The 12703-nt window shown below is 40.4% G+C and overlaps 1 protein-coding gene across 1 annotated transcript in view; it reads left to right on the top strand.

The window, feature by feature from the left end:
• Positions 1-2531: 2531 nt before the first annotated feature.
• Positions 2532-12703, top strand: part of SPRED1 (sprouty related EVH1 domain containing 1) — a 96663-nt gene continuing 86491 nt past the window's right edge. Inside the window, exon 1 of the mRNA XM_069461755.1 lies at positions 2532-2579. Within this exon, the coding sequence (XP_069317856.1) occupies positions 2548-2579 (32 nt within the window). The 5' untranslated portion in view covers positions 2532-2547. The remainder of the gene's footprint in view (positions 2580-12703) is intronic.

Genomic DNA, 12703 nt, shown 5'->3' with positions numbered 1-12703 from the left:
TTTTCCGTCACCAACATTGCCCCTTCCTGCTCTAAGTAAGGACAATGCTGCTACTGAAGCAAGAAGTAAGTTACATAAAGAAACCTCAGACATCAACAGAATGACTTTTTGGGCACACTCCCTGGTTTAGCTCCTTCGTTGATTCATTAAACATTTATTAATCACCTACTATGTGCAAAATACTGTTAACAGGCTAGTGCACACACTCATTCCCAGAACAGCAATCGTGAAGCTTCCTGGAGACGGATGGCCAAAAAGGAGAGCTGGCTTTTTTGGGAGTTCCTCCCATTTTCTTCTTCGTCAAGAAGTGTTCTCCTCACTGTGGCACGAGCAGCAACGTTCATTCTCAGGTCTGAAAATGAAAAGAAGAGCATTGCGCGCAGTGCTAGACTGATACCTGGGGAGATGCATCAAGAACTTGGAAGCGCTTGGGATTCAGTCCCCCAGACCAGATCGGGTATAGGCTGGCTTTCTAGGCTAAAATTTGCAAAGCCAGGAAGGAGCTCTGAGTCCTCTGGTGGGGCAGACCCTAAGCTCCCGCCTGCAAGCCCAGCAGGTTTTGGTGCAAAAATCTTTTGAAATGAATGCATACTTTGTCCTCTAACAATGCAAACGTGACAGCTGTCGATCCAATAATCGGTCCGCCTCCGTTCGGAGCAGTTCTTGCCACAGAGGCATCTCCTGCGCTATAGTTATGCAACCTCACTCGCAGCGGGAGTTATTTCCTCTGCTTTTGGCTGCGCCAGATTCATGTAACACGCCTACCCCGGGCTTCAATGGAAGTCGTTCTCCATTAACAATCACTCCAGCTTTCAGAGATGAATGCTCGGCACAGCTTACCCCTTGCGCAGTAAGAATCTAGACAGCGAGGTATTAAAACTCTCTCTCTCTCTCTCTCTCTCTCTCTCTCGCTGTCACACACACACATACACACACACACTCTTGTCGTGCATGCAGCTAGGGGACTGCAGCAATGCAATCAGAGGGACAGCAGGCGGAGCTCTCTTTGCACAGTCCCTGCCTCTAACCCCCACTAACTAAAGATGAACTCGTGCCAGTTTCATTCTTTGCAAGGAAAACACACACACACACACACACACACACACGGCAGAACACAGTAGCCCTCCGATTTCCCCTCTGAGCACACTGTCTTTCTAGCCTCTTCGAGCAACCCAGAGATTCCAAGCCGAGTAACGGAGAGTAACGCGCCACAACAATGCAACCTCCCAAGCAGCTCCCTTGGCAGCTCCCACCCCCGCCCCCTTTTGCAGCGTGCCAAGAGTTTGGAGCGCGCGCACGCACACAGAGCTCGGTGCAGTGAAATATCCCTCCGCCTCCCTCCTCCTTTCCCCGCTCAAGTGGCTCGACAACGATTTGGGAAATGAAGGGAGGAGGGAACTACTTTCCCGAAACTTGCTATGCTGCACACGACTTCTAATAGCAGTGATTCGCCCGGAGGCCGCAGCTTTTAGTCCTACCCACACACCCTCACAGGCCGGGCACCCCGCTTGGCAGCCCCACCCCGCGCCTGCTCTGGCCTCGGGGGAAAGCGAGCGGCCGGGAGAAGTCGGGAGGGACTACTTCGCCTCCTCTCGCGGGCGCCCCCGGTTCGGGCAGCAGCGGCGGCGGAAGGAGCGGGCGGCGTGAGCGCTTCCGCCGCCCCCCTCGCTGTTCCCCTCTCTCGGGCGTGAGGAGCTGGCCCGCCGAGCTCCTGGTGGGCACGGGCTGGCGGGGTACCCGCGGCCGCTCTCGTCCTCTCTTGCCGCTTCTCAGGACCCTGCCTCCCACGGGCCTGCCCGCTCTTCTCCGGCCCGGGTGGGAGCTATCGGCTCGCCGTCCCCTCGCCTCACACGCTCCCCGCCGCCCCCTCCTCCCCCTTCAGGAGTCGTCCCGGCGGGAGCGTGTCTGGAGGAATCTGCCGCCGCGGGGCCCCTTGCCCGATTCTGCTGGTCCTGAGGACCGACCCAGGCGCCGCTGGGGGTTGAGCAGGCAGCCGGCGGCGAGGCGGGAGATGGTGGGGTGGGCTCCGGCAGGACCGCGCCGCCGCTGCCCTGAGCCTGGGCTCGGCACCCCCCCGCCAGCCCCCACCGAGCGCCGCTCTGCTTCCTCCTCGCCGCATCCCTGAGGGAAGCGCCGCCTCTGCTCCCGGGTTCTCCGCCCGCCCGCTCCTTCCTGGCCGGACCCCGCCGCGCTCCACCCCAGTGGCCAGAGAAGCAGCTCTCCAGTCAGCGTTTGCAGCCTTCTTCTTTTTCCCTTCCCACCCGGCCGCCTCGGATCTCTTGGCTGGGCGCTGAGGTGGGGGAAGAGGCTGGGGTCGCCACGGCGGAGGTTGCTGCCGCCACCCCCCTGCGGGGGTGGTCGGGGTTCCCGGCTGGGGGGGCATCGTTCAGGGTGAGGCATCCACCATGGTGAGGCCCCTGAGCCGCTGCCCCCGCGCCCCCCCGGCCGTCGTTGCCTCCTGCCCCTCGGTGCTGCTGCTGCTGCTGCTGCTGCTCCCCCGCCTGCTGTTGCTCCTCCATCTCCAGATCGGATCACGGTGAGGGAAAGATGAGCGAGGAGACGGCGACTTCTGACAACGAGTAAGCGCCTCATTGATCTTGATTATTAACCCCCCTCCCCCAGTCCTTTCTCGGCACTCCCCTGGACCCCTCCGAGACTTGGGTGCCGGAAAGCTTGCAACCCTGGAGAGTTCGGCGCGTCTTGTTCTGGAGATAACTGGTTTTCTTTGGCCATTTTTAGTGGCAGCACCCCTCCCCACCCTCCCGTATTGAGTTGCTTTCTGTTGAGGAAGGGTATTGAGTGCTGGGTTGGGGTGGCAATTGTATGTCCAGAAGATGGAGTAATGTGGATGGATGGAAGTGGAGTAGAAAGTAGCCCTTTGCCTGGAAGACCCCGGCCCGTCCTTTTTCACTAGCGTACCAATTAACACACCTTGAATATCCATCCTGCTTTCTTTATAGCTATTTAACTTGGAAACTAATGTGTGGGAGCACCTCCTGCAGCAAACTGCCCTTGAATCTTAATTCGGTGAGTCAGTGACTCTTAAATACCGATTAAGCCTTCACCCTCTCCCCTCCTCCTTTTAAACTTATGACCTATAAGATTCTTGTAAAAAATAGGGTGAGGGAAACATTTTTAGAATTTAATGGATTACGGACACCTGGAGTGTGGGAGATGTTGAGCTAGTGTTTACCTTCGCGAATATTGGACGTGTGTTCCTCAGGAACAGAGAAGTATTTTAAATGCTAATTTTTACCCTTTGGCTATATTAAAACACACCATTTACGTTAATTTAACCGAATTTACATTGCTGAACATGTTAGTGGCTTCATCAACTTCTAGAGCATTCCGGTTTAAGTATTTGCTTATTTGAGCCGTCCTTATGTTTTCCAAATGAAATACTTTGCCTTTAAAATATTTTGCTTTCACGTAACAGCTGCCTGGAGGAATAATTGCGTGGAAACAGTTTTCTGTTGAGAAGGGATATAATTAATGCAGAATGTTGGCATCCGTTTTCTTGTAATTAAGTTCAAGTTTTGTTTCTCTTTGGAGGGTTGGAAAGAGTTAAGTGAGTTAGGACCAGTCCTTAGGATGCATTCCTGTAAATAAAGTGCATTCCTCAAGTCTGACCTTTTTGAGAGAACTTTAAAAGTCTAAAGCGAAGGCCTGTTTAACATAAAATAGCTTGAGAAAGGCCAAGCGACGTTTCCTCTCCCCCAGCGCCCCCCCAAAGCACCCGCTTCCGATGAGCGAGTGTAGAAGGAGGTAGATTGCTGCAGTGTCAGTGCAGTCTAGAAGCAGAAGTGGCCGCCATGTTCTCTCTCTTTTTGTGAATCGTCCTCATTTGCATAGCACACTCTTCATTCATAAAAAAATAATTAAACATCCATCACCTTGGACATCTTGAAAGGGTTTCCTAAGGAAAAATTCGAAGCTTATTTGTCTTCATGTAGATTTTTGAGTTCAGGAAGTAAGGAGAATTTGAAATTTTAGGTTAAATTTAAAAACATACGCACACACAAACAACTACCCCTGTTCTCTGAATGTTGACACAGTTATGTGGGAAATATCAGTTCGGGGAGGTGCTGGGATCACGTGATCGCCTCCATTCATAAAATACCTGGCTGTCCATTCACAGTGCAGTACAATGCCTCGCTGCTTTCCGCAGATTAGACCTACTTTGAGGGAAATCAAGAAGTAACTCAGATAATAGTTGGTCAGGAGAAAAACTGCTAAAAATGCTAAACGGGATGAGGGTAACTTTTATTGGTATCTTTCAACCAAGTAGCTTGGATCAAAAATGTTAAGTTTTGTTTTAGAGATGGGAAAAGACCAGCCTCATTTTCTTTTTAAGTAGTGAATATCTCCTTGTAGCTGCAGCTAATAGAAGAAAGCAGATGATGGAATGTGAATTGACACAAATGTAATATATATTGTTTCTAAATTGGCCTTTCTTTGTTCTTGCTATGGATAAATTGGGAGAGCAGGGTTTTGTGTGTTTGTGTAGTGATATCAGTGAAGGATACTGCTGTTACACTAAAATGAAAAGATATTCCCAGTGGTTTAATCCCCAAGATACTGATATTTGAAACACCGAATGGCAATTTTGACTGCGAGGATTGCTTTTTTATTTTTTTAAATCCTGAATGTACTTAGTATGTGACAAACTGGAAATTACTTCATTCATCCAGACTTTTAAAATTACGTTTTCACAAATTTACCCTGCTTTATTAATGTTATTCCCTAGCAGCTTTGTAATACTGTTAGTTTTGCTTGGGCAAGAATAGTATGTTTTAGCATATAATATTTTGGTATGAAGTGTTAATTTTTCATGGGGACAAAATCTTAGGGGTGTTTTACTTTAAAAAACTATTTTATGTTAGAAAGTGGTGTGTTCATCTGGTAATCAATTTTGCTTGAGCTGACGTTGTTTGCTTGTGCATTAGCTAAACCACAAAGAGTGAACTTCTTTGGAATGTAGCTTTTAATATGATAATTTATGTCTCATTTTTAATATATGAAGTAATGTTTTGAAATGGAAATTTATTATTTATAATCATATATTATGAAGAAACAAAAGCAATACATTATGGCAAAAGCCATTAAGGCCATAGCATAGTTTAAAACTGCCCTGTAATGTGGATTTTATTTGGGCCTTACATATATTTTTTTTCCCTTTTTGTCCTCTCTTTTTTAAGCTAAGGTTCATAGGGATCTAATTACAATAGAAACTGTTCTTAACACGGTTTATTTTTTTCACCTGATTTCAACCTTTAAAAATGGTGAAAATCACCACTTTCTTGGGAAACCATTAACCTTTTCTAGGTAGCCATTGTGGTAAAATCCAGTAAGGCCTTTAGAGGCCTCGTTCTGAAATCCCCTAGTAAATGCTTTGAGATTTGACATTAGAGTTCTGGGTAGAAATAGATAACTCCTAGAGGTTGATTGTGAGTATATATTTAATAATTAGTGGAGGATTTATTGTGTGCAAGCCTTTGTCTTAATGCCAAACCAAATGAGGAAGAAAGGAGTTAGAATAGGATAAAACATTTGTCTTAGACTGTTTCAAATTCATGTTTAAAAATCTTTTCAAAAGATAATAAATGTACTCTAGAGTAAAATGCTTTGTGTCATAAATAGAGAAAATAGCCACACGTGATTTTTTTGTAGGTAATTTTTCATTTCACAGAAATTGTTTAATACTTCAGTCAAATGTTTCCCAGTGAATGTAACCATACCTCATTATACGTGTTGAATTCTCCTTTTTAATAGAGTCTTAAACATTTAAAGGCATAATATGTCATTCTTAGGGGTCTTTGTCCTTTGATATTAAGTGTATATAGCACTCCATGTCCTTTTGCCAATTTGTCCAAAGCACATAGAGGAGTGAAATGGCTGAAATGTAAGCATTTTGCTTATTAGACTCACATTAGCCAGAAACACTTGCCATGTCAGTTAGGCTTTCTAATAGTAAATTGCGATTATGTTAGATTTTGGAATTAGGTTAACTAGAATTAGGTCACTTATAAACTTGGTATGGGGTAATCTAGGTTCAAACCATTTTTCCATAAATAAAAAACAAATTTTTGTGGCCGTATCTCTGCCTCTTAAAAAGTGTACCTAGTGGTGAGTTATGCTGAGGGTGTGTGTAAATAAATATATATTCACCCCCATAACATCTTATGTATGTATAATTGGAAAACATTCTAAAAATAAATACAAGCATTGGAAAGTTATGTAATATTAAGTCAACTCATATTTGTGTATACATAATATAAACATATGCTTGAAATTCAATTGATCTATGTAAATATGAGCTAAATGATGGCTTACCTGCTTCAACTTCATTTCCCTCTGCTTTCCCACTTAAAACTTTATGACCCTGAACTAAATTTTTTAAACACAATATACTACCCGGCTTAGAATAATTTCTTCCCTCCCAAAATTTTGTAAATACATCATTTCCCCCCAAAAGACCTTCTCATTTACACTTCACTCCTCCCCCAACATTCCCTCCTCTATATTGCCTCTGAACTTGTTACATATTTATATTAGTTTTAAAAACATAATATTGTGAACTTATTTCTATGTTCCCTATTATATAGTCTGCACTTTCAAACAATGTTTGGTAATAGATGCTCTGTAAATGTGGTTAAATTAATGAAGTCATTACCTCATATTTGTGCTTTCTGTGAATTTATGCATTTGAGATCATTAGCTGTGTTAGAAAAATAGGCTAAAAAAGAGTATGGGAAAAGTAAATTGTTATCTGTTAAAGAAGGCTTACCTTATTTATTTTTTTTAAGGCCAAAATTGGCTTCATTTTTGACATGTTTTGTTTCTGCAAGTTTGAGAGGTAACTTAGTTCAGGGTTAAAACTGTTCTAGATGCCGTTGGAATATTTGGATGTGCTTGGCCTCTGAGCTTTGTTGGTATATCTGAAGACCCATGTCATCAACAAGGAGGTAGACATTTGTCTCTCTGTCTTTTTTGGCATAGGAAGCTCAAAATTTAGGAATTTATAGCTCTGGCCATTTGTCAATTTTAAGTTCCTTAAATCTCTCCCCCACCCCCTTTTTCCATAGTGCAAACTGTGAGGAAATGACTAGGGGATAAAGAAGTTGAAATTGATCAGGAAAGGATAAAAGGCAGCGGGTTCCATAATTTTATACTGCAGCTGTTGGTGACTGAGAAGTGCCCAAGGGGAAAGGATAACATTCCAGCCTCTTCTATGGCGTTGTTTAATTTGAACTTGACCAGTTGTTACCAAGTTTGGGGGAACAGTTGGTAAAGAAAAGTTTGCTTTTCTTCTCCAACCTTTAGTAGGAATTGGGACCACATTAAAAGTGCCAATTTAAAAAACATACTTCACTCCATGCAGGAGTAGTAGTTTATTTCAGATGATTTACAAAATGATCTCTAAAGTTAAGAAATAATAATTTATTTGCAATTCTACCATTAGATAACAGGTGTTAATTTTTGGTATATAAGCAAAGCTTTCTTTTCCTAAACTGTAATGAGGAGTCATATTCTTTTATTGGTTTTTTACTATGTGTGAAGCATGGTTATAAATGCTTTATACAAGTATTGTTTTGTTTCTGTATTAATATATACATGTATTCTCAATGGAATGGAGTTGCACAGTGGATACTTATATATTGTGAATATTTCCTTATGTCATTAAATATTCTAGAACGTAATTTTTAGTGGATACATAATGTTCAGTGTATGATATGCATTAGTTTTAATCAGTCTGCCGTTATTGGATATTTTTATTTTTGAACATTGCTGCATTTGGTCCTGAGTTCTGTCTTCATCCAAATCAGGGATAGTCTTGAGATAGTTTAGGGATGGAGTTAAAAGAGGTTCAAATATTAAATTTTATTCTTTCTGCTAAATTGTCCTCTAGAAAAGAATTCAGTATATGAGAGTGCTTATGCTTTGAAAGTCTAATTCTCTAAAAATATTCAGCTAATTTCCAAGGTGGAAAATGAAGTCTTGTTCCTGTTTTTAAAATGTGCTGGATGGTAAAATGACATTGATTTTTTTTAAAACAAAAAACTTGTTAGGTTGTTTTGGAGTAACTAGAATGTTTTTAAATACTATATTACAAATAGAATTAAAGTGATCATGCAAAAGCCATTTGCAGATCATTTATTTAACTCTTACCTTCTTTTATGCAGTATGCTATAGTGTAAAGAATGCTGGACTTGAAATTGGGAGAGAAGTTTCTCTTTCAGCTGTTTTTAATTTATTCTGTGATCCTGGACAAATGACAGTTTCTGTAGGCCTCAGTTTGCTCATTTGTAAATTAAGGAATTTGGACCAAATGTCATAATGACTCTTCTAATGGTGTATGATCTCTCCTGTAGTAATGCAGCAGTAGACACATTGTAAGTCACTAGACTTTGTTAATTTTATGATATTATTTTTGCTGACTTATTTAAGCAAATAAAAGACTGCCAGTAGAGATGGGAGGATGATGAAGTCAAAGTATAAATTTTGAACAACTAAGATATAAAATTTGGAAACAATTGGTACATTTATAATCTTTTAAGACTTTGTTGGGCTTCATAGCCATGTGTCTTGAATGATACATTATACATCACAGATGGAGAATTTTGTACTGCTCTTTTTTTTTTATAAGTATGACCTCTGTTTGTGGATTAACAAGTGAACAAAAGGCTATTGGGCTTAAGCACCAACTTGGACTAGTTCTATGAGGAATATACTAACAAGATACAAGTCTTCATGCTTTGCTTATTGAGCAAGAAGTACCAAAAGTAAGTCTTTTCACTTGGTCATTCTTTTTTTTTTTTTTTTTTTTTTGAGACAGAGTCTCACTCTGTTGCCTGGGCTAGAGTGAGTGCCGTGGCGTCAGCCTAGCTCACAGCAACCTCAAACTCCTGGGCTCAAGCGATCCTCCTGCTTCAGCCTCCCGAGTAGCTGGGACTACAGGCATGCACCACCATGCCCGGCTAATTTTTTGTATATATATATTTTAGTTGTCCATATAATTTCTTTCTATTTTTAGTAGAGACGGGGGTCTCACTCTTGCTCAGGCTGGTCTCGAACTCCTGACCTCGAGCGATCCACCCGCCTCGGCCTCCCAGAGTGCTAGGATTACAGGCGTGAGCCACCGCACCCGGCCTTACTTGGTCATTCTTAGAACTCATATTGATCTAACTCTAAGGGATAATTGCACATTTAATTAGTTTAAGAAGCTAACACAGGTAATGAATTTTGTTATTTAATATTTAGATTTTGTTTGCTATTTGTGTCATAGCTGCATCTCATAGTCCAGAACGAAAGTGATTACAAATTTGTGAGATTTTGTTTTTGTGACACTCAGAATGAAAAAAATATATATGTTGGGTTTTTTTCAAAACATGGTTTAATAATGAACTTAGGCCAGGGTGTTAAATTGCTATAGACAAAGGATTCTTAAAATTCAGAGTGTTTGTGGGCTTGAACAGAAAAAAGTGACATTATTTTTACTAACCTCTAAGTGAAATTTGTTTACATTCTTAACTGAAGGAAATGCTGACAAGCCATAGCATATTAGAAGTACTTGTGACAGCAATTATATTAGTTTCCTAGGGCTGCTATAACAAAGACCCACAAATTAGGTGGCTTAAAACAATAGAAATTTATTGTCTCACAATTCTGGAGGCCAGAAGTAAAAAAATCAGGGTGTTAGCAGGGCCATGCTCCCTTTGAAAACCAGTTGGGGAAATCCTCTTTGCCTCTTCCTAGCTTCTGGTGACTGCTGGGAATCTTTGACATTCCTGGGTTTGCAGCTGCAGAACTCTGGTCTTTGCCTTCATCATCATATGGTGTTCTCCCTGTGAGTCTCTGTATCATTACATGACCTTCGTACATGGACACCAGTCATTGGATTAGGATCCAGTCATTGGATTAGGATCCCACTGTACTCCAGTATGACCTCATCTTAACTAATTACACCTGCAACAACCCTGTTTCCAAATAAGGTCACATTCTGAAGTACTGGGGGTTAGGACTTTAACATATATTGTGGGGGGATGCAATTCAACCCATAACACCAATAGAAATTATAGATTTTTTTCTTGTAGCTCAATTGCTGTTCAGTTGTTAATAGCTATCTTAAAATATCTGTCGTCATCACTACTTTGAAATTATAGTTATCAAACCCATTGCCAGAGCTTATATTTTAATGTGTTAGAAAAGAACCACATTATTACTATATCAAAGTGAAAACTACTTTGATAAATTTGTCAATATAACTGATTTCTTTTGTAATCCTGTGTATTTCGCTTTAGGCCTTTAATATCATTCTAAGAAAGAGGGGCCATAGCCTTCACCAGACTGTCAAAAAGGTCCATGGCACAAAAGGTTAAAATCTCCTGTTTAAGACTGAAGCCCAGAAGTCTGAACTCAAAGATAGATGTAAAATAGGAAGAATAAGAAACATGAAAGATAAGATTAATAACTGCAACATACAGCTAATGGTTCCAAAAGACTAGAGATAATGGAGGAGAGGAAATATTAAGTAGCAAATAAAACCCAATTCAGTGAACTAAAAACAAAGCCTCACAGTCAAATGGGGTTTATCTTGAGAATGCAAGAATGGATCAACATGAGAAAATCAATGTAGTTTATTTATCACATTTGAAGATTAAGGGAGAGAAATGATACAATCTTAATAAATGCCAGAAACATTAATCTCTGTCCATAATAAATATTCATAAATATAGAGACGTAATGTTTTTCTGCTCCCTAGATTTTTAGATTTTTAATTTTTCTGATTTAAAATGAGAATGTTGGGTTTGATTAACTTTGGGGTTTCCTTTTTTTCAAGAGCTCTAGAATCCTAAGTGATTTTCTTTGTACTTCAGAAATCCTCATTTAATATATCATTTCTGTTACTCATGGAAATTGCCTTGCATCTGAAATTTCTGAATTATCTTACAAGGCATTTCTTTCTGCATTTAGAGAGCAAAGAATAAGCTTTAGTTAATTCAAGAGTAATTGGGAATTAAATTTTGATCTAATATCAGTTTAATAATTCTGTTTCTAAATTTTATCTGTATATCAGGAGTTAGTTTAGATAAAGGCCATTATGACTTGGAATGTGGAACATGATTGTTTTCCTGGTTGTATTTAGTGATCTTGTTGCATATGATTAGACATATTGCCTGGACTGTTCACATGGTTAGGGATTACTTTCACATATACACAGTATTTTTTAATGGCTTCTCTATATTAGCATCCTGTAGTAGGATTACCAAAAATTTAGATGAAATTTAGTGATTTGTGACTTTTCTAATGCCATTTTATTAAAGTTACTGCAAGTTTTACTAACTTAGGATGTTTTATTAACCTCAGCACAAAGTCACCAAACTTTTTTTTTTTTTTTTTTTTTTACTGTTTTCTTGTGTTACTTTCATACTGTGAGATTGGAATTGGAGAGTCCTGGGGTTTCCTCCTTAATATGTAAAAGCATTATTAAACATTTCAGAATTTTAGTTGTTGGATTATATGTATTGATTTCGTAAACTTTCATGATAGATTTGAATAGGCACCATTAGATAGATACTTTTTCCTGAAGGATTCCAGTTCAGTGACATTTGAGTGAGTGGTTACTAGGCACTTTTTCCTTAGCTCTGAAAAGATAAGCAAAACTTTATAACTGCTTTCACAGTTCAACAAGGGAAATAGATTCTTCTGAAATGTCATGAGTGCCCTGCTTTTGAAGTTCTTTAAGGCCCAAGGAGAAAATGATTCTACCTGGGGGTGGATTGCAGGATAGAGGTTATATGTGAAGGAAGGCTTTAGAAAAGACGTGGCATTTTAGTAGCCGGGCATGCAAAAGGGAAAGGGCATTACAACCAAGAAGATGAGGGGGGCAGAAAAGAAGCATAGAAGGAGAAAAGGAAAAACTTGCAGAAAAGTGGTAGCTTTTTAGATATACTTGTTTGGAGGAGTAGTGAGGGGATAAGAAAAGTGTTGGGGGACCAGGTTCTGAGTAGTCCAGATTTGTGTTCACTTTGCAACTTTGGGGCAAAGTGTAGTGGCTAGGCACGGAATATGAGACACAAGATGAACACAGCAGGAGCTCCTGGAAATCTGTTTTTCTTGAAAGGTTGAGGAAATTTATTTAACTGGTCAGTAATAACATTAATTTTGAACAGGGTTCCCTTGAATTTTATAGATGAAACACTCAAGAAAGAGTTCAAAAAATTTGTTCTTTGAGCTACCCTCTCTCCTCACCACAACTCTCTTCAATCAGTAAGGTTACTTGATGAGAAGCACCAGATGAAGTCTTTATTATGTAGGCCATGGGGAACCAGTATTTTTTTTTTTTTAATTCAGCTGGAGTTTGATTTGTGGTGTAATTCTAAACCATTTATTTCCCTCAGTTGTTAGGAAACATTTACTAAATAGGAACCAGTATTTTTAAGTGAGGGAGTGATATACAGGTTGCGTAGAAAGCAGAACACTACGGCTCATTAGGACAGTTGATTGCAGAAGAAAATGAACTTCAGTTAATAAGGAAGGTAGGTGTAATAAGACAAAAAAAAAAAAAAAACAGCTGAAAGTAGTGCATTTGGAACAATTGAGGATACATTTGAGAGGGAATTCAGATGGCCAATAGATTACTTGACTGAATGTGAACAAAGGAATAGGAAGAATGTAGGATGATTTGAACTTTTAAAATTTG

Source organism: Eulemur rufifrons, chromosome 2 (assembly GCF_041146395.1).
Source record: "Eulemur rufifrons isolate Redbay chromosome 2, OSU_ERuf_1, whole genome shotgun sequence".
In the NCBI taxonomy this organism is placed as follows: Eukaryota; Metazoa; Chordata; class Mammalia; order Primates; family Lemuridae; genus Eulemur; species Eulemur rufifrons.
Note: the sequence above shows the minus strand (reverse complement) of the source record. Positions and strands in the feature narration are given on the sequence as shown.